Source organism: Natator depressus, chromosome 2 (genome assembly GCF_965152275.1).
Source record: "Natator depressus isolate rNatDep1 chromosome 2, rNatDep2.hap1, whole genome shotgun sequence".
NCBI classification, from domain to species: Eukaryota; Metazoa; Chordata; order Testudines; family Cheloniidae; genus Natator; species Natator depressus.
The window spans coordinates 234,550,072-234,573,784 of NC_134235.1; the positions used below are offsets into that span (position 1 = coordinate 234,550,072).

The 23,713-nt window shown below is 39.4% G+C and overlaps 1 protein-coding gene across 6 annotated transcripts in view; it reads right to left on the reverse strand.

Annotated features, from left to right (window-relative positions):
• Nucleotides 1-23,713, reverse strand: part of ARHGAP12 (Rho GTPase activating protein 12) — a 142,404-nt gene that overhangs the window by 66,162 nt on the left and 52,529 nt on the right. For all 6 annotated transcript variants that reach the window (XM_074946187.1, XM_074946186.1, XM_074946185.1 and 3 more), the window contains one exon: nt 1,679-1,942. In XM_074946187.1, the coding sequence (XP_074802288.1) occupies nt 1,679-1,942 (264 nt within the window). The remainder of the gene's footprint in view (nt 1-1,678; nt 1,943-23,713) is intronic.

Here is a 23,713-nt window from a genome sequence, read left to right on the forward strand (position 1 = left end):
GTCTAGGAAAGAGGCGTTAAGGTTGGCTTCCACAATGCCGCATGCAATCCAGGTGGTTTGATATTCACTGTAATTATCCCATCTCTTATGAAATCAAGTTCAAAATAAAAAAGTCAAACTTGAATGTATAACCATTCTCTTTTGCTTTTCCTTTTTATATAATGGTTTAAGTATGACATTTCACATTCCATCATTAATGTCTCAAAATAATCTCTATTACAGAACTAAAGTTTATATTTCTGTGTAAAACTGACTACAAGCGTTATTTCTATTCTACAAACAGTGTTTCTGCACATTGTCTATCAAGACCCAATAAGTGTAGACCACTGAGGAAAATACCAGGAGCAAAGCAGCATGTCCTTCCATTTTCATTCCAATTCCACTGTAGAGAATTTTTTAAATATTTGTTTTCTTGCAGATTTTATCATATTATTAATTACATGGTATCCAAACATCTAAATAATTTTTCTGTTTTGTTGTGCACGTAACTCATATGTTATAGAAACACTTCCAAAATTTTTAAGCCAGTCAATTAATATTAGACAATTTTTTCCAGTAACTAGCTACTATCTTGCAGCACTAAAATATGAAAAAATTAACTCTTACTTCCTACCACCACTAGGAAGTCCTATAAGAATTTCTAGGGAATTATTTGGTAGTGTTACCCCACTATTTTGTTTAATTTGAGCTTTACATTTCTTTCCAATATTCCTTAAGAAAACCCCATTTTTATTTTTCTATAGGTCAAATGTAGCCCTTCTGGCCAAGGAGGACTGGCAGATCACGTTCGGAGCCTAAAGTGCAGCTCTTTAATGGGCAGTGCAGGGAGAGAAAGCTAGAGAATAACTGTTCCTCCAGCCTGCCCTCCACAAGCGGAGTATGATTCCTCTATAGCAATGGAAGCTTCTGACAGCATGAAAGTGAGATGCCAATAAATGAATTTGTGCACTGTAAGATATGTGAACTGTGTTATGTTCTGGTACAGATGAAGCAAAGTGAAAATTGATCAAAGCAGGAAAAAAGGCACAGGAAAGAGGTGCCAAAATTGTCTGGCCAGTGATTGACTCCACTGTTTTCTGTCCAATGAGACAGGAAGATATGCCACAAGATCCATATCAGCATATGAGAGCACAAAGAATAATTAGGTGTGTAGACCTTCAAGCCCGCCACATCTTATTTTTCCAAGATCTTTCTTCTACACATAACATCACGAAGAGGACAGAATGCACAAGAGAACGCATTCCACATCCTAGAAGTTATTGCTGACTTACTCCACTGTCACATGGAGGCTTATTAGCTCCAAAGAAGGCCATTCACTTGTTCTTCAAAGGAAGAAAAGAAAAATAAAATACTAGCTACAGGTGTCAGGTACACAATGAGGAAAGAAGCAACTCTAAAAGGGTTAAGCCCAGAGGTTTGGGTTCACTCCTGGTTTGGGGGCACATGAGTTTGGCAGATTAGAGTAACACTTAAACTATACTAACATACGTCTAGCAAAATGAAAGAGGCTTTTCCTTCAGAGAAGAGGAGAAAAATAATGAAAAACAATTCCTCTCTATCACAAAACAATTTACATTTTAATTTTACAGTTCAAATAGGTAGCAACATAATTTAATAGCCTGAGAGCATAGACATGCATCACTCAATCTCACTGTTCTAGTTACACTGAATAACTTACCTCCTGATCAGCTTGGCTCTGGAAATCCCCTTTGTTTATGCTTGCATCCCGGGTCCAACGAGGTGGTTTCCAGGTTCTCTCTTGTGTTCCTCTGTTGTAGTAGTAACAACGTCCTGTAGTATCTTTATGGGTTTCCCATTCTCCATTAATCTGAATTGGGGAATTTGTAGGTAAAGGTGGAAGTGCAGACTGAGATATTTTCAGTTCTTGTAAATTAGCATAAACTGGTGAATCCGGCCTGCCTTGGCTTGGTGGAGTAGTTGGCTATTGTGAGAGAAGAAATTCAGTATTACTTAAACTGCAAGCATATTTTTAATTGTTCTCCTTTAATAAAATCAATTATATTACAGAAGCATAAGAGGAAATATAAATTATATAATAAAAAACAAAGTCCTACTTTTATACAGAGAAATCTTCTGTGATTAAAACGGTCAAATTAAAGTCAAACAAAAAGAAATCTATTTTTTGACCCATAACCACAAGGGTTATTTCACAAACTGTATTTACATAGTTTAGTAAAAATCTTAAACACTCCTGCAGACGGCATCTTTTAATGATCTCATATGGTAGACTGGTGAAAAGATAAAACAGTATTCAATAACTGGAAGATTTCACTGGTTTTTGTTTCAAAACGTGAAATATTGATGGCTCCTCTCTCGACCCCCAAACCTGAGTGTGTGTGGAGCGAAAGGAGAAAAAAAAGCATTGTTTTACACCTCTCATCCTCTATCTTGAAAGTGAGATCTAACAGGCAGTGCAGTCTAAATTAATGAGTACAGTATTGGACTAAGGAATTTGGGAATTTCCCTTGAGCCTTTTCTTTGTAAATTTTTCCAAATTAACAGTCACAGAACTAAGCTAATCAAGCTATTTTAAACAGATTTAAAATATTATTTACTACAAACAAATTTTGCATACCACAGTAATTTATCAATGTCAACAAAAGGAATAACTTTTACCTGTTTAAACAGTAATGTGGAACTGAAAATATGTAGTCAGATAAAGTTTAGTCCTAAATACAAGAAGCAGAACCACAACCAACATCTGCAGGAGAATGTAATACAACAACTAGCAATGGTACATAAATGCAAATTTCTGCTAGGATGGTGAGCTCAGACAGAACATCCTCAACCATTTACTCACAGGAAAAACTACTGGAAATTCAGACAGAGAATTATGAACCACAAAACTACTTACAGGGGAAAAAAACTGTTTTTATTTTTTGAAAAAAGTATAATTCTAAAAGCATATCATCACCCCATAGTATGTTAACATCACCATATAACAGGGTGGATAAAAAATATTTACATTGGATTTATTTAAAGTATATTTCTTTTTAAAAATAAACCTGTTTAAAATTAAATCTTACTGTAACACAAAATATGTTATGTCTAAATTTATCACAGTCTCTTCAAACATTTTAAAAATAAATATGCTTAATCCATGAACCTCTATCAAAAACGGAGTTTAAGGCAACTTTTCCATATAAAGAAAGAATCAGGGGGAACAAATCTAATACTTGAGGTCAAGCTTTATAAATATGGCACAATAAGTCATACTGTATTAAAAAGGTTTAATCTTTTGGAGGATCCAGGAGCTGTGCTACAGGGTGCAAGAGACTAGCAAAGTCATCACAGGCATTGGAACCCAGCTTCTGACTTTCGGAGATATCATCATGTATCTCATCAGGACCATTCACTGACCACCTGGGTGGTCTCATACTTGTAACTCCTATTTTATAACTTCTTCCTACCTAAGTTCTGATTGGCTCGATTCTCAAAATGACAAATGCTCATGACTCTATCCACTATGGAAACTTACTCCTCAGCTCATGAAAAAAAACACTCATCTACCCAGTAACTGCCAGCCCTTGCTTCTGGATTGTTCTGGGCACTTCAAGTAAATGGTCTCGCTCTGCTTCCTTCCATCTATACATAGGCAGAGATACAAACTAACAGAAATAAAAGGAGTACTTGTGGCACCTTAGAGACTAACCAATTTATTTGAGCATAAGCTTTCGTGAGCTACAGCTCACTTCATCGGATGGATCCGATGAAGTGAGCTGTAGCTCACGAAAGCTTATGCTCAAATAAATTGGTTAGTCTCTAAGGTGCCACAAGTACTCCTTTTCTTTTTGCGAATACAGACTAACACGGCTGTTACTCTGAAAACTAACAGAAATCCATTAATTTCTCAACTGCCTCCCTCTGTCTCTAAACAAATAAAATACTGCAGTGCAAAAGGCATGTGGGTTACACAAGCAGAAGTCCTGGATTGTTAATAGTCCTTTTGTTTTCTTGGGAGTAATGGTGGGGGAGGTATGTAACAAGGGAGAAGGAGCACAACCAGAAAAAGAGAAACACTGGTGTCAAAGCAGGACACTGAAGAAGGGACAACATTCATTTGAGTGCAGCCTCTAGTGTCGATTTCAACACATGGGAACAGAAGGAAAAAACTGTCATGGCTGCAGGTTATTAAAAAAAGACCCTATTTGGGAATATTTTTACTTATTTTCAAGAATTTTGTGAACTTCTGGATAAGAAAGGAACACATGCTAAATGGAAACAGTGCAACACAAAGATGAAAGGACTGGTTATCAGAATGAAAGATTATGAAGAATGCTCTCAAAAGTGAAATGACTGTTTCAGACACATCCATATCATCATCTTCAATCTGGGATTAGCTGATAAGAATGGTGCAAAAATACATTTATTAGACTGCCTACCATTTCTTACTATGCTAGGAAACAAACACAGATTACTGTCATAAATTGGTGTTTTGGGTAGATTTAAGAATTTCAAAATGTTTGCATTCAAAATATAGCTGGTATGTTATTTTGAAGTGGGAGTATTTATCAATTATATTTTTACTGTTACTGATAGACTTCTAAAGTTATTTTTATTGCTGAATATAAGTAAATATCCAAGGTGAAGATTTCTACTTGAAAAGTAAAGTTTTATGAGGCATTTATGAATTTTAACATTTTAAAAATGTTTTTTCTCAAGCGGTTTGGTCTGTTGCTAGAAATAAAGAGTTTAAATAAATATAGATAATCCTTATGATGTATTAATTATTCTCCCTATCAATGCGGGTTTAATATAACAGAAGTACAAGCACCTTCAGAAGAAGGAACCTTTCATTTACAGATCTCTCTTTTTTAAAAAAAAATCATGTATTGAATAGTACTCCGTGAGTAAGAGTGACTTTTTTCTTAACCACTTTGTTTCAGGGTCAAGCTTAGACATTGAATTATAAACATTCAACATCTGGAATGTTTACAACTTCATAGTCATCTGCTTGTACCACCATCAACTAAACAGTCTTTTTTGATAAAAGTAACTTGCTGTCTTTCTTCATTATCTAGTAAAACCATGAATGAGTTCATAATCAGTAACAGCAAATTCCAGAAAGACTCCATAGATAAAAAGATAGCTGAGTTCATTTATAAAACAAATTCTCCCTTTTGTCTTGTTCAAAACAAACATTTCATTGACATGGTTCAATCAGTATGGCCAGGCTACATGCCACCTGGCAGAGCAGACATTGCCGGAACATTGCTGGTACAAAAAATATTGATGGGAAATTCATTAATCTGAGTCTTGATGGGTGGAGCAATGTAGACAATTATCCAGTAATATATGCTTGTGTGACAAGAGCAGATGGAGTTGTCTATCTTACAGAAACAATTGATACATCAGGAAATCCCATACAGCAGAATAATTAAAAGTAGCAACAGTAAAAGCTATAGCAAACTGTGAACAAAAGTGTCAAGTGTGTAGCTTTGTCAAAGACAATGCCACAAATGTAACAAAGATAAAAAGAAATCTAGAAGATATTGAAGTAACCTGAACCTTATAATAGATGGGTGCAGTGCTCATTTGATTCCTCTTTTAGCCAAAGACTTAAGTACAACTCCAGGAATAAAGGAAAATGTTGAAATTGCAAAATACTTCCATAAGAATCGCTTTGCTTCAGTTCCACTGAAGAGAGCAGGACAATCCAAACTAATTCTCCCCCAAGATGTATGACAGAATTCAGTGGTTGACTGTTTTGACCTATTTATCAAGAACTGGCCTGTTTGATTATTATTTCTGAAGAAAATCATGACAAAACACACATGGACCTATCAAAGCCAAAGTAGTCAACATCAGACTAAAGAGAAAGGTAGAACACCTACTGAATATATTGAAACTTATTTCCATAGCCCTGGACAAACTCCAGAAAGATTGTTGCTCTATTTCTGATGCTGTTGAAATTTGGAAAGAACTTCGAGACACTGAAGGAAAAAACCCCCAACAAAGTTAAATTGCAGGCAGTAAGTAAAGAAGCAGATGGATCAAGCACTTATTCCACCTCATTTTCTTGCCAATATTCTCAACCCAAAATACCAGGGTAGATGTCTAACTGCTGAACAAGATGCTGATGCTATGACATGGGCATCTAATAACCACCAATCAATCATGCCAGCCATAATAAATTTCAGGTCTGAAGGTGAACCATTCAAGCAGTATGAAGAATATTTTCTTCATTTGGAATAATTCATTCAAAATTGAGAAGGTGACTAGAAGCTGAAAATGCAAGAAAACTTGCCTCTCTCTTCCAGTATATGAATAAAACCAAGAAAGGAGGGGATGAGACCTACTAATTTTAGTAGTTTGAAGGACAGCCTTTAGCAATTTAAGAAATTGTCATTTTTAAGAGACTTAGGCAAGTAGAAACTTAAGATCCAGTCACTTTCATTTAGGAATTTTTGAAAATTGTCTCAGGCTGACCGGAAATAATCAGTTTAATTCACTGACTACAGTTAATCCCTCTGTTCCTTTAATAAATCATTTAGTTGTAAATACGAAACATGTTTTGGTAAGAGAAGTTTATGTATCCAAAACATTTAAGATTGTTTTGTTTAATAAAAATTAGTTATATGCTATTGTGTGTTTAATTAAATTCCAGTTACCATTCTAATTCAGCTTGACACGAGCATGAAGTTAATTTTCTAGTAAACAAGCAATATATCATTCACCATTTTCTAACATCCTAAAACTGTACAATTAAGAATCTGAAGATATTAAGCTATATAATTGCTTAAATAAATGTACCAAATCTAGTGAAAGACTAATTAGCTGTAAATCAACATGTTTTAATAGTTATATCAACTAGTAAGAATGCACCTTTCTTTAGAAAATAACTGAAGTACAAATGGAAAAGTTACTTTAAACCATGATTTAAAATAGTTGATTTAAAAATCAATCCACATTGCCATATAAATACAATGGCAAAAACTATGTTCATGAAAAGTTAAGGCTGCATGGTGGTATGTCATCCCCTTGCAGGATGCTGAGTTGAGCAAAACCTCAAACTTACGAAAACTAGGAAATACACAGTTAAGGTTGCCCATGCAATCTTAACTCTGCTCTCTTGCAGTGCCCAAATATGTGCTGTTAACACATACAACTTTACTCTGCCAATCCCACAGTTGCTGAAATGTACAAGGTCTTCACCTCTTTTCATAACCCATTCACTCTTACACAAGATTCCATCTAACATTAAAGGCAAAAGAGGAGGTGCTGAGAGAGGGAAGGTTGCCCACACCACCTTCCCTCTATTCCCCTGGATCAGGCACCAGCTGATGGAATTTTTCACATACACTCCAGTATGCAGTCTTTCTACGCAGAACTGCGTGGATTACATGGGTAGCAGGTCTTGTCCACAGAAAGGTGGAAGAAGACAGGATTTTAACGTTTTAATGATGGCTAAGTTAAAGTGTAGGTTGAGATGGTATCCTTGAGTAAGTGTAAGGGAGTTGTAAGAGGCTGTGAAGTGGTTCTTAAACTCTAAACGTGTGGTATTCTTTCTATGTCAGTATATGGAACCTCCTGGATTTTATAGTGCCAAGGATCAGTGCATGTCCTAGGTGCCTATTGAGGCATTGCTCTAAGATGGTAGAGGGGAGGTAGCACGGGCATTGTTTTTTTTTTTTTTCTTTTTTGTCCTTCAATAGTGTTAGATGGAATTCTGTGGCGAGAGTGAATGGGGCTTATAAAAGGAGGTGAAAAGCTGCTACATTTCTGCAACTGTGTGGTTGGCAGAATAAAGGTGTGTGGACCTATTAATAGGTGTGTTAATAGGACCTATTGAGGCATTGCTCAAAGACTGTAAAGTTATGGGTGCATGGCCAACCTTACCTGTGCATTTCCTGGTATTCAGAAGTTTGTATTTTGCTCAAATCAATGTTCTGCAATGACTATTCTGTTGTGTTCACAGTAAGCCTCCCCACATATTAAAAATCTCATTATATTAAGTGACCTTTTAGAAGCAACATTTTTAAATTTTTATTGCACAGTGGTACAAAGGTTTGGACCAGAAACATCACTGGCAGCGTGTTCACAGGGTAATGTCGTCAGCACATTCTCTTGAACTTCCCAGGCAAGTATAACATGTCTCTATAGAAAGCTTCATTGTTTTTTTCCTTTATTGATGAATGTGCACTATAATCCTTCCAGACTACACATTTATTCAAATGAAGAAGTGAACATGTTTTTAATTTGGGTCTCCCAAAGACTTAGTGGGTGTCATGCACTTCCTTAGATAATAATTAACCATCTGAGACCATTTTTACTTGCACCACAGAAATAGCTGGATCTCTAGCTCTGCCCTTAGAGGGGCAAAAAGGCCCCCACCCCCCAGATCAGGGCACACACACAAGGGGAGAATGTAGAGCTGACAGGTATATTGTCTCTGTTCTCTCCCAGTCTCTGCCACTCATCTCCATGTTCCTTCTGCCAGTGTTCCACCCCTCATCTCCCACCCACTCATAGAATCATAGAAGATTAGGGTTGGAAGAGACCTCAGAAAATCATCTAGTCCAACGCCCTGCTCAAAGCAGGACCAACACCAACTAAATCATCCCAGCCAGGGCTTTGTCAAGCTGGGCCTTAAAAACCTCTACAGACGGAGATTCCACCACCTCCCTAGGTAACCCATTCCAGTGCTTCACCACCCTCCTAGTGATACAGTGTTTCCTAATATCCAACCTAGACCTCCCCCACTGCAACTTGAGACCATTGCTTCATGTTCTGTCATCTGTCACCACTGAGAACACCCTAGCTCCATCCTCTTTGGAACCCCCCTTCAGGTAGTTGAAGGCTGCTATCAAATCCCCCCTCACTCTTCTCTTCTGCAGACTAAATAACCCCAGTTCCCTCCGCCTCTCCTCCTAAGTCATGTGCCCCAGCCCCTAATCATTTTCGTTGCCCTCCACTGGACTCTCTCCAATTTGTCCACGTCCCTTCTGAAGTGGGGGGGCCCCAAAACTGGACAATACTCCACGTGTGGCCTCACCAGAGCCGAATAGAGGGGAATGATCACTTCCCTCGATCTGCTGGCAATGCTCCTACTAATACAGCCCAATATGCCGTTGGCCTTCTTGGCAACAAGGGCACACTGCTGACTCATATCTAGCTTCTCGTCCACTAATCCTCAGGTCCTTTTCTGCAGAACTGCTGCTTAGCCAGTTGGTTCCCAGCATGTAGAAGTGCATGGGATTCTTCCTTCCTAAGTGCAGGACTCCGCACTTGTCCTTGTTGAACCTCTTCAGATGTCTTTTGGCCCAATCCTCGAATTTGTCTAGGTCACTCTGGACCCTATCACTACCCTCCAGCGTATCTACCTCTCCCCCCAGCTTAGTATCACTTGCAAACTTGCAATTCATCCCATCATCCAGATCATTAACAAAGATGTTGAACAAAACCAGCTCCAGGACTGACCTCTGGGGCACTCCACTGGATACCAGCTGCCAAGTAGATATCGAGCTACGGATCACTACTCGTTCAGCCTGACAAATCTAGCTAGCTTTCTATCCAACTTATAGTCCATTCATTCAATCCATACTACTTTAACTTGCTGGCAAGAATACCATGGGAGACCGTATCAAAAGCTTTGCTAAAGTCAAGATGTATCCCATCCACCACTTTCCCCATATCCACAGAGCCAGTTATCTCATCATAGAAGGCAATCAGGTTGGTCAGGCATGACTTGCCCTGGGTGAATCTATGCTGACTGTTCCTGATCACCTTCCTCTCCAAGTGCTTCAAAATGGATTCCTTGAGGACCTGCTCCATGATTTTGCCAGGGACTGAAGTGAGGCTGACCGGTCTGTAGTTCCCCAGGTTCTCTTTCTTCCCTTTTTTAAATATAAGCACTATATTTGCCTTTTTCCAATCATCTGGGACCTCTCCTGATCGCCACGAATTTTCAAAGATAATGGCCAATGGCTCTGCAATCACAGACAACTCCCTCAGCATCCTTAGATGCATTAGATCTGGACCCATGGACTTGTGCTTGTCCAGCTTATCTAAATAGTCCTTAACCTGTTATTTCACCACTGAGGGCTCCTCCCCATACCGCGTTGCCCAGTGCAGCAGTCTGGGAGCTGACCTTGTCTGTGAAGACCAAGGCAAAAAAAGCATTGAGTACTTCAGCTTTTTCCATATCTTCTGTCACTATGTTGCCTTCTCCATTCAGTAAAGGGTCCACACTTTCCTTGACCACCATCTTGTTGCTAACATACCTGTAGAAACCCTTCCTGTTACTCTTAACATCCCTTGCTAGCTGCAACTCCAAGTGTGATTTTTGGTTTCCTGATTTCACTCCTGCATGCCTGAGCAATATTTTTATACTCCTCCCTAGTCATCTGTCCAAATTTCCACTTCTTGTAAGCTTTCTTTTTGAGTCTAAGCTCACCGAAGATTTCACTGTTAAGCCAAGCTGGTCACCTGCCATATTTGCTATTCTTTCTGCACATCGGGATGGTTTGCTCCTGCGCCCTCAGTAAGGCTTCTTTAAAATACAGCAAGCTCTCCTGGACTCCTTTCCCCCTCATATTAGCCTCTCAGGGGATCCTGCCCATCAGTTACCGACGGGAGTCTAAGTCTGCTTTTCTGAAGTCCAGGGTCCGTATTTTGTTACTCTCCTTTCTTCCTTTTCTAAGGATCCTGAACTCAATCATCTCATGGTCACTGCTGCCTAGGTTGCCACCCACTTTTACTTCCCCTACCAATTCTTCCCTGTTTGTAAGCAGCCGGTCAAGAGCACTCCCATTTATCCCCCTCCTCCTAACTCCCCTGCAGCCCCAAACCCCTCTGTTGCCCCATTCTTCACCCCTCAATTACCCATACTCTCCCAGGCAGCATTCACATGATTATTTCCCCCCCCCCAAATACTTTGATTACTCTTCCCCCAAACTAAAATTGCCACCCATGACTCAAATTGTGGTAACCTCCAAACACACAGTCCAGAACTCCTTTTGTCTCATCTACACCATGCAGCTTTTAGCGACAAGGCTGTGTCGCTAAAAGTGAGCATGTATAAATGCTCTGTCTGCGCTTTTGCAGACAAAATACTTCCAGCCCTGCGAGCAGCATTAGCTTTGTCGACAGGGGAGCTCTCCTGCTGACAAAGCTGCGTTCACACTACCACTTGTGTTGGCAAAACTAAGTATCCCTGAAAGACAAAAGTTTTGTGGACAAGTTCACAGTGTAGATATACCCTCAGGTGCAGGCCTGTGATTAAATTATCTTTAGTTATGTTAATTGAAGGGTGAGTTCACAGTCATCAAGAGGTCTGATTCATCCAGTCATCAGCACCTCAGTTTAACAGTACAAGGCAGCAGAAGGGAACAGTTTTGGGAGGGCTGTAACTTGGGGACCCTTTGGTAAAAGAACCCCTAATTTGGATTACTAATTCTACCCCACATGCCCATAAGGCATACCAAAATTCAAAACAATTTAACAGTTCAGATTTTAGGGCACTTACAAGAGTTGACCTTTAAAGCACGTAAAATGGCAGGAACAGAAACCCTCTACCTGTTTTTCTGTATTGCACATGCACAGTATTAAAATGTACATTTTCTTAATTAGAAGCAAGAATGTGGATTCCCCCAAAGGCTGTGCAGATACCAGGCACTACCTTGTGTAAAACTTGACAGACTGACTATTTTGACCCATATCACATCAATAGTTTGATCTCTAACTCTGGGCAAAAATCTAGAAACTTTTTTAAAAATTGCTGTTTTTCCTCCTTGGCTTATATCTCTGGAACCTCTGGCTCAAATTACTCCAAAATTTTGGTCACTAACCCCCTATCTTGCACCCTGCTGAGGCACGCCGAATTCCAAAAGGTATCCAACTAAACATGTCCATTAAATATTGAACTTTAAGTCTGCTAAAACAGATGTCATGACGCAACCTTAACTATATGGCACTGCTGCACCTCTACAAATCCTAGAACATGATACTAGTATGTCATTTTTCAGAACTGAGGTGATTATGCTAGCAACCTATTATTGACTCAAGCTGTACAGAAGTTTCCTGTTAATGCAGAATCTATATCCCCATGTCTGGTGTTAGTACTGTCAGCAGAGTTTTTTTTTCCTTCATAGCTCCTAAATAAATTATATTCTGTATTTTTCCCCTCAGTCTTCTACTTAGTTTTAAAATGCAATTTTCATCTCTGGAGGCAAAAATATTCATTTTTTGCTGCATCTTTTCAAAACAGAAAAAAAATCTGTTTCGATATAAGAACGTTTGCATTATACAATTACAATCAAAACCCACATTGATAATCGAGACCACACCTGGTCATAAATAGATGGTTTTGCTTCATGAGGAAGCATATTTTGGTTTACACCACACAGTCAAATAGAAGCCACAAGTGGGCAGCACCCATAACCAAAAGGGGAAATAGCTAGAGGAGGAACAGCCTGAGATTACAAGCCTATGTCTGTTAGAAAGCAGATTTCCTGGAACACAGAAAAGTTGGTCATAAAGTGAAAACTTGCACTGCTGGAAAACGAGTGAAATAAATAACATTTTCCACCATATGCATGAAAACTTTTGATGTTCCTACCAAGTTTTATTAGGTCATAAGGTAGTTTTAAAGGTTAAAAAAACCAACCAAACAAAAAAACCCTCTCTTAGCCTGCTAAATAAAAACCTCATAAATCAGCTGGAAGGAAAAAAGCTTCACTATTCCAGACACAGGATCATATCTGATTCCCCACTTCCCATCCCATGGATGGCTATCTTGGAATTCAGAAGGCACTGGTTCTTGTGTACACGATTGGTATATCCAGCTGCTTTAGCTTCCTCTTGCCTATGATATTAAATTTATACTTCAGAATTTTTAAAAGGAAGACTGAACTCCACACCACAGCCTTCATCTCAAATCTTGTTTATGCTCTCCCCAGCCTCCTTAATTTCAGTAATGCAGCCTCCATACCCCATCTGTTTGCTTCTCACACTCCTGTCTCTGCCATCTTCATGTCAGTTTCTATTCATGCATCAACCACCCCAATACCAGCATCCCATCCCTCCACCCTCTCCTCATTCAAATCCCCTCAAAGACCCACTACTTCTTAAGCATGAACCTATGTCAGACAACTTTTCACCACAAAAGATTAGTAAAGTTAGAGCAGAATAAATCTAAATTATTCCCCTCTTCAAGGTCTTCTCTTTTGTAAACTCTTCAAGGCTGATAATTGTGCATTGTACAGCACTGAGACCATCCTGGCACTTAAAATATAAGAGGAGGGTACCGACCTGTAACTGGAGGTTCTTCAAGATGTGTGGTCCCTATCTGTATTCCACACATGTGCTCATGTGCGCCATGTGCCTGAATCCAGAAGGGTTTCCAAATAGTGTATGCTGACACAGTCATGCATAGTGCATTTCCTCATGCTCTTGACTGAGGGTATAAGGGGCAGTGCAGGTCGACAACACTCCAGTTTCCCCTCTTACTGTTGTGCAATTGAGTCCAAAGCAGAAGGGAAGGAGGGCAGGTTGTGGAATACAAATAGATACCATATATCTCGAAGAACCTCCAGTTACAGGTAAGTAAGATCCTCTTCGAGTGATGGTCCCTATGTGTATTCCACATGTGGGTGACTTTTAAGCAGTAATCAATGCAGAGGTGGGTGTGAAGATGCTAACAGCAGAGCCATCGGAAATACAGCATAACCTAGAGGAGGGGAGGTTTGACTGTTTATAACATTCCAGAATTCAACCTGGGAAACACTTACAGATGGTCTGGGAAGAGAGAGCCTGGCCCTTTGGTCTCTCTGCAGTGGCAAAAAAAGAGTCTGAAAACATCTAGTTCTGTGCAAGCAGAATGCCAGGGCACATCTGACATCAAGGGAGTGCAGGGTTCTGTTGCTGAGGGAGGCATGTGGTTTTGGATGGAACACTGGCAAGTGGATGGGTTGGTTGAGATGGAATTAAGACACCACTTTAGAGAGGAATTTGGGGTGTAATTTCAAAAATACCTTGTCTTTGTGGAACACCACATAGAGAGGGTCTGCCATCATGGCACTGAGCTCGCTGACCTTTCTGGCCGAGGTGGCAGCAACCAGGAATGCCCCTTTCATGGAAAGTTGGGTCATGGAGCATGGTGCCATGGGTTTGAAGGGTGGTCTTGTGAGAGCTGAGAGTCTCAAACGAAGATTTCAGCTACTTTCTTCTCCAGATCTGTTCTCTCAGAAATCTGCACAATGCTCTTTTAAAGGACTCACTTCATAACTAAGGCCCTGTAGCCATGCTAGTGTACCCCTATCATCAATGTGGCTGTCAAGGTTCCTTCCCCACTCTAAACTCTAGGGTACAGACGTGGGGATCTGCATGAAAAACCCCCTAAGCTTATTTTTACCAGCTTAGGTTAAAACTTCCTCGAAGTACAAACTATTTTACCTTTTTCCCTTGGATTTTATTGGTGCCACCAACAAGCGTCTAACAAATATATAACAGGGAAAGAGCCCACTTGGAAACATCTTTCCCCCCAAAATCCTCCCAAACCCTACACCCCCTTTCCTGGGGAAGCCTTGATAAAAATCCTCACCAATTTGCATAGGTGAACACACACCCAAACCCTTGGATCTTAAGAACAATGAAAAAGCAATCAGGTTCTTAAAAGAAGAATTTTAATTGAAGAAAATGTAAAAAAATCACCTCTGTAAAATCAGGATGGTAAATACCTTACAGGGTAATCAGATTCAAAACACAGAGAATCCCTCTAGGCAAAACCTTAAGTTACAAAAAGACACAAAAACAGGAATATCCATTCCATTCAACACAACTTATTTTATCAGCCATTTAAACAAAACAGAATCTAACGCATATCTAACTAGATTGCTTATTAGCCCTTTACAGGAGTTCTAACCTGCATTCCTGCTCTGGTCCCGGCAAAAGCAACACACAGACCGAGAGAACCTTTGTTTCTCCCCCCCTCCAGCTTTGAAAATATCTTGTCTCCTCATTGGTCATTTTGGTCAGGTGCCAGCGAGGTTATCCTAGCTTCTTAACCCTTTACAGGTGAAAGTTTTTCCTCTGGCCAGGAGGGATTTAAAGGTGTTTACCCTTCCCTTTATATTATGACAGGGGCTATGAACAAGCACAAAGATCCAGCCCCACAAATCCAGTTCCTGGATAGGAGCCATTACTTGTAAGTAAGGCTAAGATTTTTTCATGGATATTTTTAGCAAAAGTCACAGACAGGTTATGGGCAATAAAGAAAAATTCACAAAAGCCTGTGACCTGTCCCTGACTTTTACTAAAAACATCCATCACAAAATGGGAGATTCCCAAATCCAAGCCATTCTTGTTAGGTGACAGATCTGAGGAACTGTCGAAGATTGAGGTATCATTAGAGGAGGTTTTGGAACAAATTGATAAATTAAACAGCAATAAGTCACCAGGACCAAGAATTCTGAAGGAACTCAACTGTGAAATGGTAGAACTACTAACTGTAGTCTGTAACCTATCATTTAAATCAGCTTCTGTACCAGATGACTGGAGGATAGCTAATGTGACGCCAATTTTTAAAAAGGGCTGCAGAGGTGATCCCGGCAATTACAGGCCTGCAAGCCTGACTTCAGTACTGGGCAAAATGGTTGAAACTATAATAAAGAACAATATTGTCAGACATACAGATGAACATAATTTGTTGAGGAAGAGTCAACATGGTTTCAGTAAAAGGAAATCATGCCTCACCAATCTCCTAGATTTCTCTGAGGGGATCAACAAGCAGCAATTCCTTGAGGGAGTCAACAACTGGACCAAGGGGATCCAGTGGATACAGTGTACTTAGACTTTCAGAAAGCCTTTGACAAGGTCCCTCACCAAAGGCGCTTACGCAAAGTAAGCTGCCACAGGATAAGAAGGAAGGTGAACTCATGGATTGGTAACTGGTTAAAAGATAGGAAACAAAGGGTAGGTATATATGGTCAGTTTACAGAGTGGAGAGTGGTGTCCCCCAGAGGTCTGTTCTGGGACCAGTCCTATTCAACATATTCATAAATGATCTGGAAAAGGGGGTAAACAGTGAGGTAGAAAAATCTGCAGACGATACAAAATTACTAAAGATAGTTAAGACCCAGGCAGACTGCGAAGAGCTACAAAAAAGGATCTCTCAAAATTGGGTGATTGGGCAACAAAATGACAGATGAAATTTAATGTTGATAATGCGAAGTAATGCTCATTGGAAAGCATAATCCCAACTATACATATAAAATGATGGCATCTAAATTAGCTGTTACCACTCAAGAAAGATCTTGGAATCATTGTGGATAGTTCCCTGAAAACATCCACTCAATGTGCAGCGGCAGTCAGAAAAAGAACAGAATGCTGGGAATAAATAAGAAAGGGATCGATATAGGACAGAAAAAATATACTGCTTCTATATAAATCCATAGTATGCCCACATCTTGAATACTGAGTGCAGACGTGGGTGTCCCATCTCAAAAAAGATACATTGGAATTGGACAAGGTTCAGAAAAGGTCAACAAAAATTATTAGGGATATGGAACGGTTTCCATACGAGGCAAGATTAATAAGACTGGGACTTTTCAGCTTGGAAAAGAGACGGCTAAAGGGAGATATGATTGAGGTCTATAAAATCATGACTGATGTAGAGAAAGTAGATAAGGAAGTGTTGTTTTCTACTTCTCCTAACACAAGAACTAGGAGTCACCAAATGAAATTAATAGGCAGCAGGTTTAAAACAGATAAAAGGAAGCATTTCTTCATGCAACACAGTGTCAACCTGTGGAACTCCTTGCCAGAGGATGTTGTAAAGGCCAAGACCATAACAGGGTTAAAAAAAAAATAGATAAATTAATGGAGGATAGGTGCATCAATGGCTATTAGCCAGGATGGGCAGGAATGGTGTCCCTAGCCTTTGTTTGCCAGAACCTGGGAATGAGCGACAGGGGAAGGATCATTTGATGATTACCTGTTCTGTTCATTCCCTCTGGGGGACCTGGCACTGGCCACTGTTGGAAGATAGGATACAGGGCTAGACAGATCCTTGGTCTAACCCAGTAGGGCCATTCTTATGTTCTTATGTAAAATGGGGACCTGCTAGGCAGCTGCAGGGCCCTGGTTGGAAGCTCCAGGGCCCTCAACAACCATGTAGGCTCAGAACTCCAGGGTCTCCCTCCCCTGCAGCTGTGATCTGTGGTGTCCCCCTGCCACCAGAGGCCGGGAGCTGCGGGGTCCTCCCTCGCCCGCTCAGAGTTCCCCAGCTGCCTTGGATGGCAGGGTTACCCTGCAGCTCCTGGCCACCCCAGGTGGCAGGGGGGACCCTGCAGCTCACAGCCGCCTGTGGGCTAAAGTCACGGAGGTCTTCGGAAGTCACAGATTCTGTGATTCCACAACCTCCGTGATGAAATCGTAGCCTTACTTGTAAGCACATCTTTGAGAAATACTATATTCTTATCCAGAACTAGTCTAAATAATTATATAATATGAATTTTTCTTTAGAATTTTTTAATGTCTTTGTAGGTTTACAGTGTCTAAACATAATGGAGCCCCAACAGATTGCAATTGCACCCAGATGCTCCAATGTACATAATTAATACATTAAAATGTACTAAGTCACAATTTTTAAAAATTCAAACCTAACTGAAGTACATTAAGGAGTTAAATTAATTCCCCGATATAACCAGGACTCTTCCTCCCCTAAATCTCACTGTTTTTTTTTTTATTATTTAAACAAGAGTACTTTAAAAAGCAATCCCCACTAGATGTCATTGTAGACCTCTGAAGAACTTGAGGAACATTATAATTTAATTCATCGGGGGGGGGGGGGGGGGGAATGTTTCTAGAGTTACACAGGCACTGACCAGACACAGTTGTATTAGGCAAAATAGTCCTTAATAGTTCCAAGTTAAGCTATATTTAAGCCATTTTAAATGCATTCCTCCTATTTACTACTACAAAATAGTACAATTCATCATAATGAGCACGATTTTTTTTTAAAATCGCTAATCCTTCTAGTTACATCACAGTAAAAATTTCTAGTAGACTCTGTATGGACCAAGAGAAATAGATTTTAAAGAAGGCTAGAAAAAACTGAATTACAATTAGAAGAAAAAAAAGTTTTTTGTACACATTACTACGTGCAGTGTCAAGATTACAAGGACAAATCTGAGAAAGTATCTTCAGCACACAAAGACAGAGTCAGGCTGCCATCATTATAAGCCTTACCAAACCCCAAATGCATTTTATAATTTTCATGCAGTATTCTCCCACTAGAATATGGAAAGTTAGAAAAAAGAACATTGTAGGACAGATTTTCAAAGATAGATACATGCAAATATTTGCATGAGTTTACAATTTTGCATGCAAATTCCAAATATATGTATGGCCAGTTAGCCATTTAATATTTACATGCACCAAACTTTTAAAGTCTGGTCTCAAGTCAGAATCTGCACAGGAAAGTTGATTTGTGAGCAACAGATCTTTGTGAACTAGCGTGAAGACTATTTAATCATAGTGTAGGCAAGAAAACACAATTTTTAGTACCATTACAGAATGAGTTCTTGAAATGGGGCTTGAATATACAGGTCTCCAGATTTAAGTTTTCACAGTCACATAGTAGGACACATAGGTATCCACCCCTAAATAAAATACCTGGTTAATCATTTATGAATGAACTGTCAACATTTTCATACAAAAGACCAACCATACATTTCCTAGCCTATAAAAACCATTTGCTTGAACTCTATGCCAAGAAAAACAGACTTACCATACTTCACAAAGCATACTTTAATATCAAAAGGAATGTCAGATTCTCAGGAAAAACTTGGAGATTTTAAAACAGCACCCTATGTTTTGAAGGCTTACTTTATTAAAGAAAATATACACAAACAGTATTTACTCTTAAATGCTCAAACACAGCATGAAGCACTATCGTCAAGATGACTTGAAACCACATGTACATACTGCATACACTCTAATAGTATAACAGACTGTGAATAGCATGAGCAAAAGAGGATAGATACAGACATCTAGATTTTTTGGGACAGCTTGCTGCACTTTCATTAATTCCCTAACAACTTCTCAGGGCCACCTGTCCCTGCAGAAATTAAAACACTGTTCTAACAGTAACCTGCCTTCCCCCTTGTACAGTGTTCAGCTGCATAGCATCACAATTGCTAGGCTTAATAGCTGCTTAAGCTATGGTTGGGGAAGATAGCTTTCCAAATGCAAGAAGACATAACATGGGGTCTGCAAACAAATCACTAGTGTCTCTTCTTTCCTGAGTGCCATGAAATTAACAAGAGGTTTTTAGTGTCACTGCTGGTATTCAAACGGGCAGCAATTAAAAGAATAGGAATCATGTAAGTTTCACTGGGCTGCTGTTTAGGAAACTACTAGCACTAGCAGACATTGGGACTTGTTATCTTCCCACATGAATAGTAGTTGAAGGGGGGAGGAATGATTCCAAACACCTAGATTTTTGCCAGAAAATTGCAGCTGTATCTTTTGGGAAGGCCCAAGCCCTAGCCCCTGCCCCATCTCTGTTGTCCCTTGCCTAGTAACTACCTTGCAAATTATTCAAGTTTAAGTCCTTTTTTTTAAATGGCACTTTTATTAGTTGACAGCCTAGGCCAGCCAACAATCCCTGCCACATGAGGGCTATTACATATGGGAACACTATTGAGGGGCATGGTTTGGCTACCTCTTTTTGCTTTATTACTGCTGAGCTTTTAGCATACATCTTACATGTATTCTCTAGGTTTTGCCTTCTTTCCTTAAGATACCTGAATACATTAACAAAAACTCACTATATGGTCAATTTTGTATAAATTGCACTTTATTTTCAACAGGGCCCTTCTTCAGAAGCAAAAACAGAAGCCTAGTTTGGGGGGGGGGGGGGGGAGGGAGGGAAGGGGAGAGAAGCATTATGAATCCACAAATAATTTACACTATACTAGCTATCCCCATCTAAATACCAATTGGATAAATTATTGGTTAAATCTAAATATACATTTTAACTGGGAATTCAAACACTAAATGTCACCATAAAGCCACTTACTGAAATGGTGCCTCTCAGTTTAGGACAAACTATCTTACATAGGACTGTCTAAATCTGCAGAGATCTCCCACTCTTTATTCAGAAGAAAAACGCAACACTACTTGTGCAATGTAACTGACTTTCGACCACTAGGTTGAAAATTAACAATTATATCATAAGTAATACATCTATTAAATGGTAATTCAGAAACATTTGTGTTCACCGAGCAGATACAAGTCTCATTCTTATTCTGGGCATTGTCTTCAGAGACTGCAGCAAAACTGAGCAAACATTTAATAGCTTTTGCAGCAAAAGCTGAAACAGATCACTCAAATGAATGGAATGACATGGGAAGCAAAGATCATCAAGCAGTACTAGGCTAATGCATTTGTGAAATGTACATGTCATTCAGTATTAAAGTGATTAAGAGCGTCCTCTAATTATTAAAGAGATACTGCCAAGAAAATCATTTAAATGATTTCACCCAATTTCACCTTAGATTAAGACTAAACTTTAAACATCTAGTTTACTTTTCATCATCTATATTTTGAACTAAACAAAGTAGCATGCAAAACGCAGACTTTATTTTCACCTTTGTTTCTAGTGATATTCATACACTATAATGATAGCAACATTTCTATTCATGTTTTGTTTTATTAAAAAAATGGCTTATGAAAAAAAAGGAAGATCTTGTGGCTAAGGCACAGGACTTGGATCGGGGATATCCAAGCTCTCCACAGACTTACTTTATCCTGTTACCTTAACCAGGTTAGTTAAGTCCCTTTGTGCTTCATCTCCCAAGTCAACAAAATAGACAATCTACATCTCAGGCATGCTTAGAGAATTAATGTTGGTAAGGCATTCAGATACTATACTGCTCTACAAATACAGAAAAAACATTACCACCACTTACGTTTTGAGCCTAATCTAAGTTACTTGCATCTTTAAGTTTCAAATTAATACTTGATTAAGATGAAGGGAGAAAAATCCCTATTTCTCCTAATGCAATTGTTTTAGACTGCCAGGTTTAACACTCAATGAGACAACAATGCATTTGTTTGCATTGCAAAGATTAATTTCACAATCAAAAGAGCTAAAAGCCTCATTTTGTTCTTCTCTCTTATCAGTACTGTCCTACGAATAGGATTTGAAAACTGTTCTAGCAAGACTGTTTTCCAACACAGTTTGGTCTGCTCTTATGGGTGGGGATTTTATCAGCACTGTATTTAAACACCACTTTCAAACTACAGTCCAGTCATGATGGTCCGATTGGGAGAATTTCTATTGATGCTTGTAATTATCACAGGTGGGAGCACTATTAAATGTGGGCTTATGAATTTTTCATTATCAATGAAGTTATATATGCACGAGGGCCACAGCAGTACTGTTAAATATTTTACAGTAACTAAAATAACCTCTCAATGAGAATTTTGGAAAATAGTATTTACTCTGCCTCTACTTTGCCATTTAAATACTCTAGCTTTTCTTTTAGTAAGAAAAGATTTATCCAGTGAGGCTGAGGAAAGGGCTTTGCGGATAGTAGCCAAATTAGGAGTCAAGCATGCTGGCTTCTTGCCCTTTATACCCTTACTCAGGTTTTATCCAGTCATCCATGGCTGCTTAACATTGAATCCTTTTTCTCCCACTACCAATGCTGTCTTAAAGTTCTTCCAGTTTTCCTCAGTGTCTTCATTATCAAATTCATAGGAGACAAAGACTTTGGTTAACTTTTGAAGTATATTCGATGGATTTTTTGTTGTTGTTGAGTATGTGCACATCAATTTGTACAATTTGATACGAAGACTTTTATATCTTTTTGGTAGTTTAAGTAGCTTTTTAAGCTTCAGTCTCAGCTGCATGGCACACAGACTGTGATCACTAGGTAAAAGAATAACTCTTCTGTGGACACACAACTCATCGATCAGAGAGCAACTCACTTCCAGCACTCATTATCAGGCTTGACTGCAGGCAAACCAGGAAGAGGGGGAAAAAGAGTTACATCAAAAACATCACTAGATGGACTGGTATACAAAAGGCTGGTGGAAGTCTTACAACTCCGTTGTGACTGTGAAAGATGGAAAGTGATGGCTGACAACCTCTGCATCTGAGATGCCATTTGAAGAGAGAGATCATAATGCTTGTTCACAAGGGAGCTCAAAGTTGCACACACACGAGTTAGGAAATGCCAGAATTAAGGTTGAGCACTTCACTTCGCTACTTAAACATTTTTTAATGTCTGTGTGTAGCTTCTTACTTTTTTTTTAAAAAGCACACTGAAAAAAAAAGAAATTTGTCTAAATCTGCAACATGATAAACCACATAATCTGCAGAGTTGGAACCTGTACATCCACCACATAGACCTTTGCCTCTTGAGCTAACAAAGTAATAGATAGAAATAGCAGGTTAGTATCTTCTATATGGACCAGCACTAGAGGAGTATGAGAGAAACACTCTGCCAGTGGGTTTCACAGATATTTGCTGACAGCAGAGGAATATTAAGATTCAGGAAACTTATGTTTCATTCTAGGCCCTGAAGCAGAGTATTCTCTAGAGGGAGCAGATTCTTCCTATCTCCCCAAAGCTTGATCCCTTCTGTCCCATCCCATCCAATTTGTTCATGTCCTAGTCCCATCTCTCCCTTATCCCCATTCTCTTTGCCTCCCCAATCCTAGGCTCCACTCCTCACGCTTCTTTTCCCAATCCCAGTTTCCTTTCCCAGACAGCCCCACTAAAGTTTGTCTGCTCTACTCTTTTCCCTCCCCCAATCCAACTTTTGTCCCATCTCCATTTGAATCAGATTACTTCCTACTCCACACTACCTGGATGCCAGCAGGTAACTGAGTGTACGCAGAAGTGACAGACTCCTCCTACACTCAATTTCCATGCTTGGCCTCACTCTGGTATGAAGCAGTTTGGATAACCCATTACATGGAAAGTCCAGCTTTTGCCCCTGTAGCGCTGCGCTGCAGCATGCTTAGTTGCTCTCTGGGGTTGGTGCAGGGACAGGATTCCCTGCACTATGAGCTGTGAGAGGCTTGAGTATGCCCAGTGAGGATAGAACATTTGGAGATTTTAGCTACTAAGATTTATGGAGTCTTTACTGAGCATGTGTGACCTATGATTTTTCAAAGGCTTATAAATTGGCCAAGCTGGGATAGATTTTCATGGGTGGGGGGGGGGGGGATGACCTATCCCTGACACATAGGCCACCACCTGCCAAACTGAGTCTCTGCTCTAAAAGCTGTTCAAAGAAAAGAAACCAGAGCTCTTCAAAGAAAAGGGTCACCAGAGGGGTTTTTTTTTTTGGTTTGTTTTAAGATGGGCAAAAAACATTTTTTCCCTCAGTCTCAGTCTCTGAGCTGAGAACCATTTTGGTTGAAATTTTACGAAAAAAATTCAACCTGTGACAGATATCCAGCATGTAAAATTTCAGCTTGAACAATTAAAGTTAGGCAAATTATAAGCAAGTGAAAACAGGGTCTTATAATGGTAAGTGCTGGGCAACCTTAGTTACAGTGGTGCTACCAGCCCCACCTATAATAAATGCAATGCAATTGTTTAAAAATTGTTCGAGATATTTAAAACATTCTTTCTGAAATTAAATGAGGGTCATGGTCATATTAAAAAATCAGTTCTGCTTGGTCAGCCCAAGTAATAAGTATTTATTTCCATCTATTGGATTTATTTAGG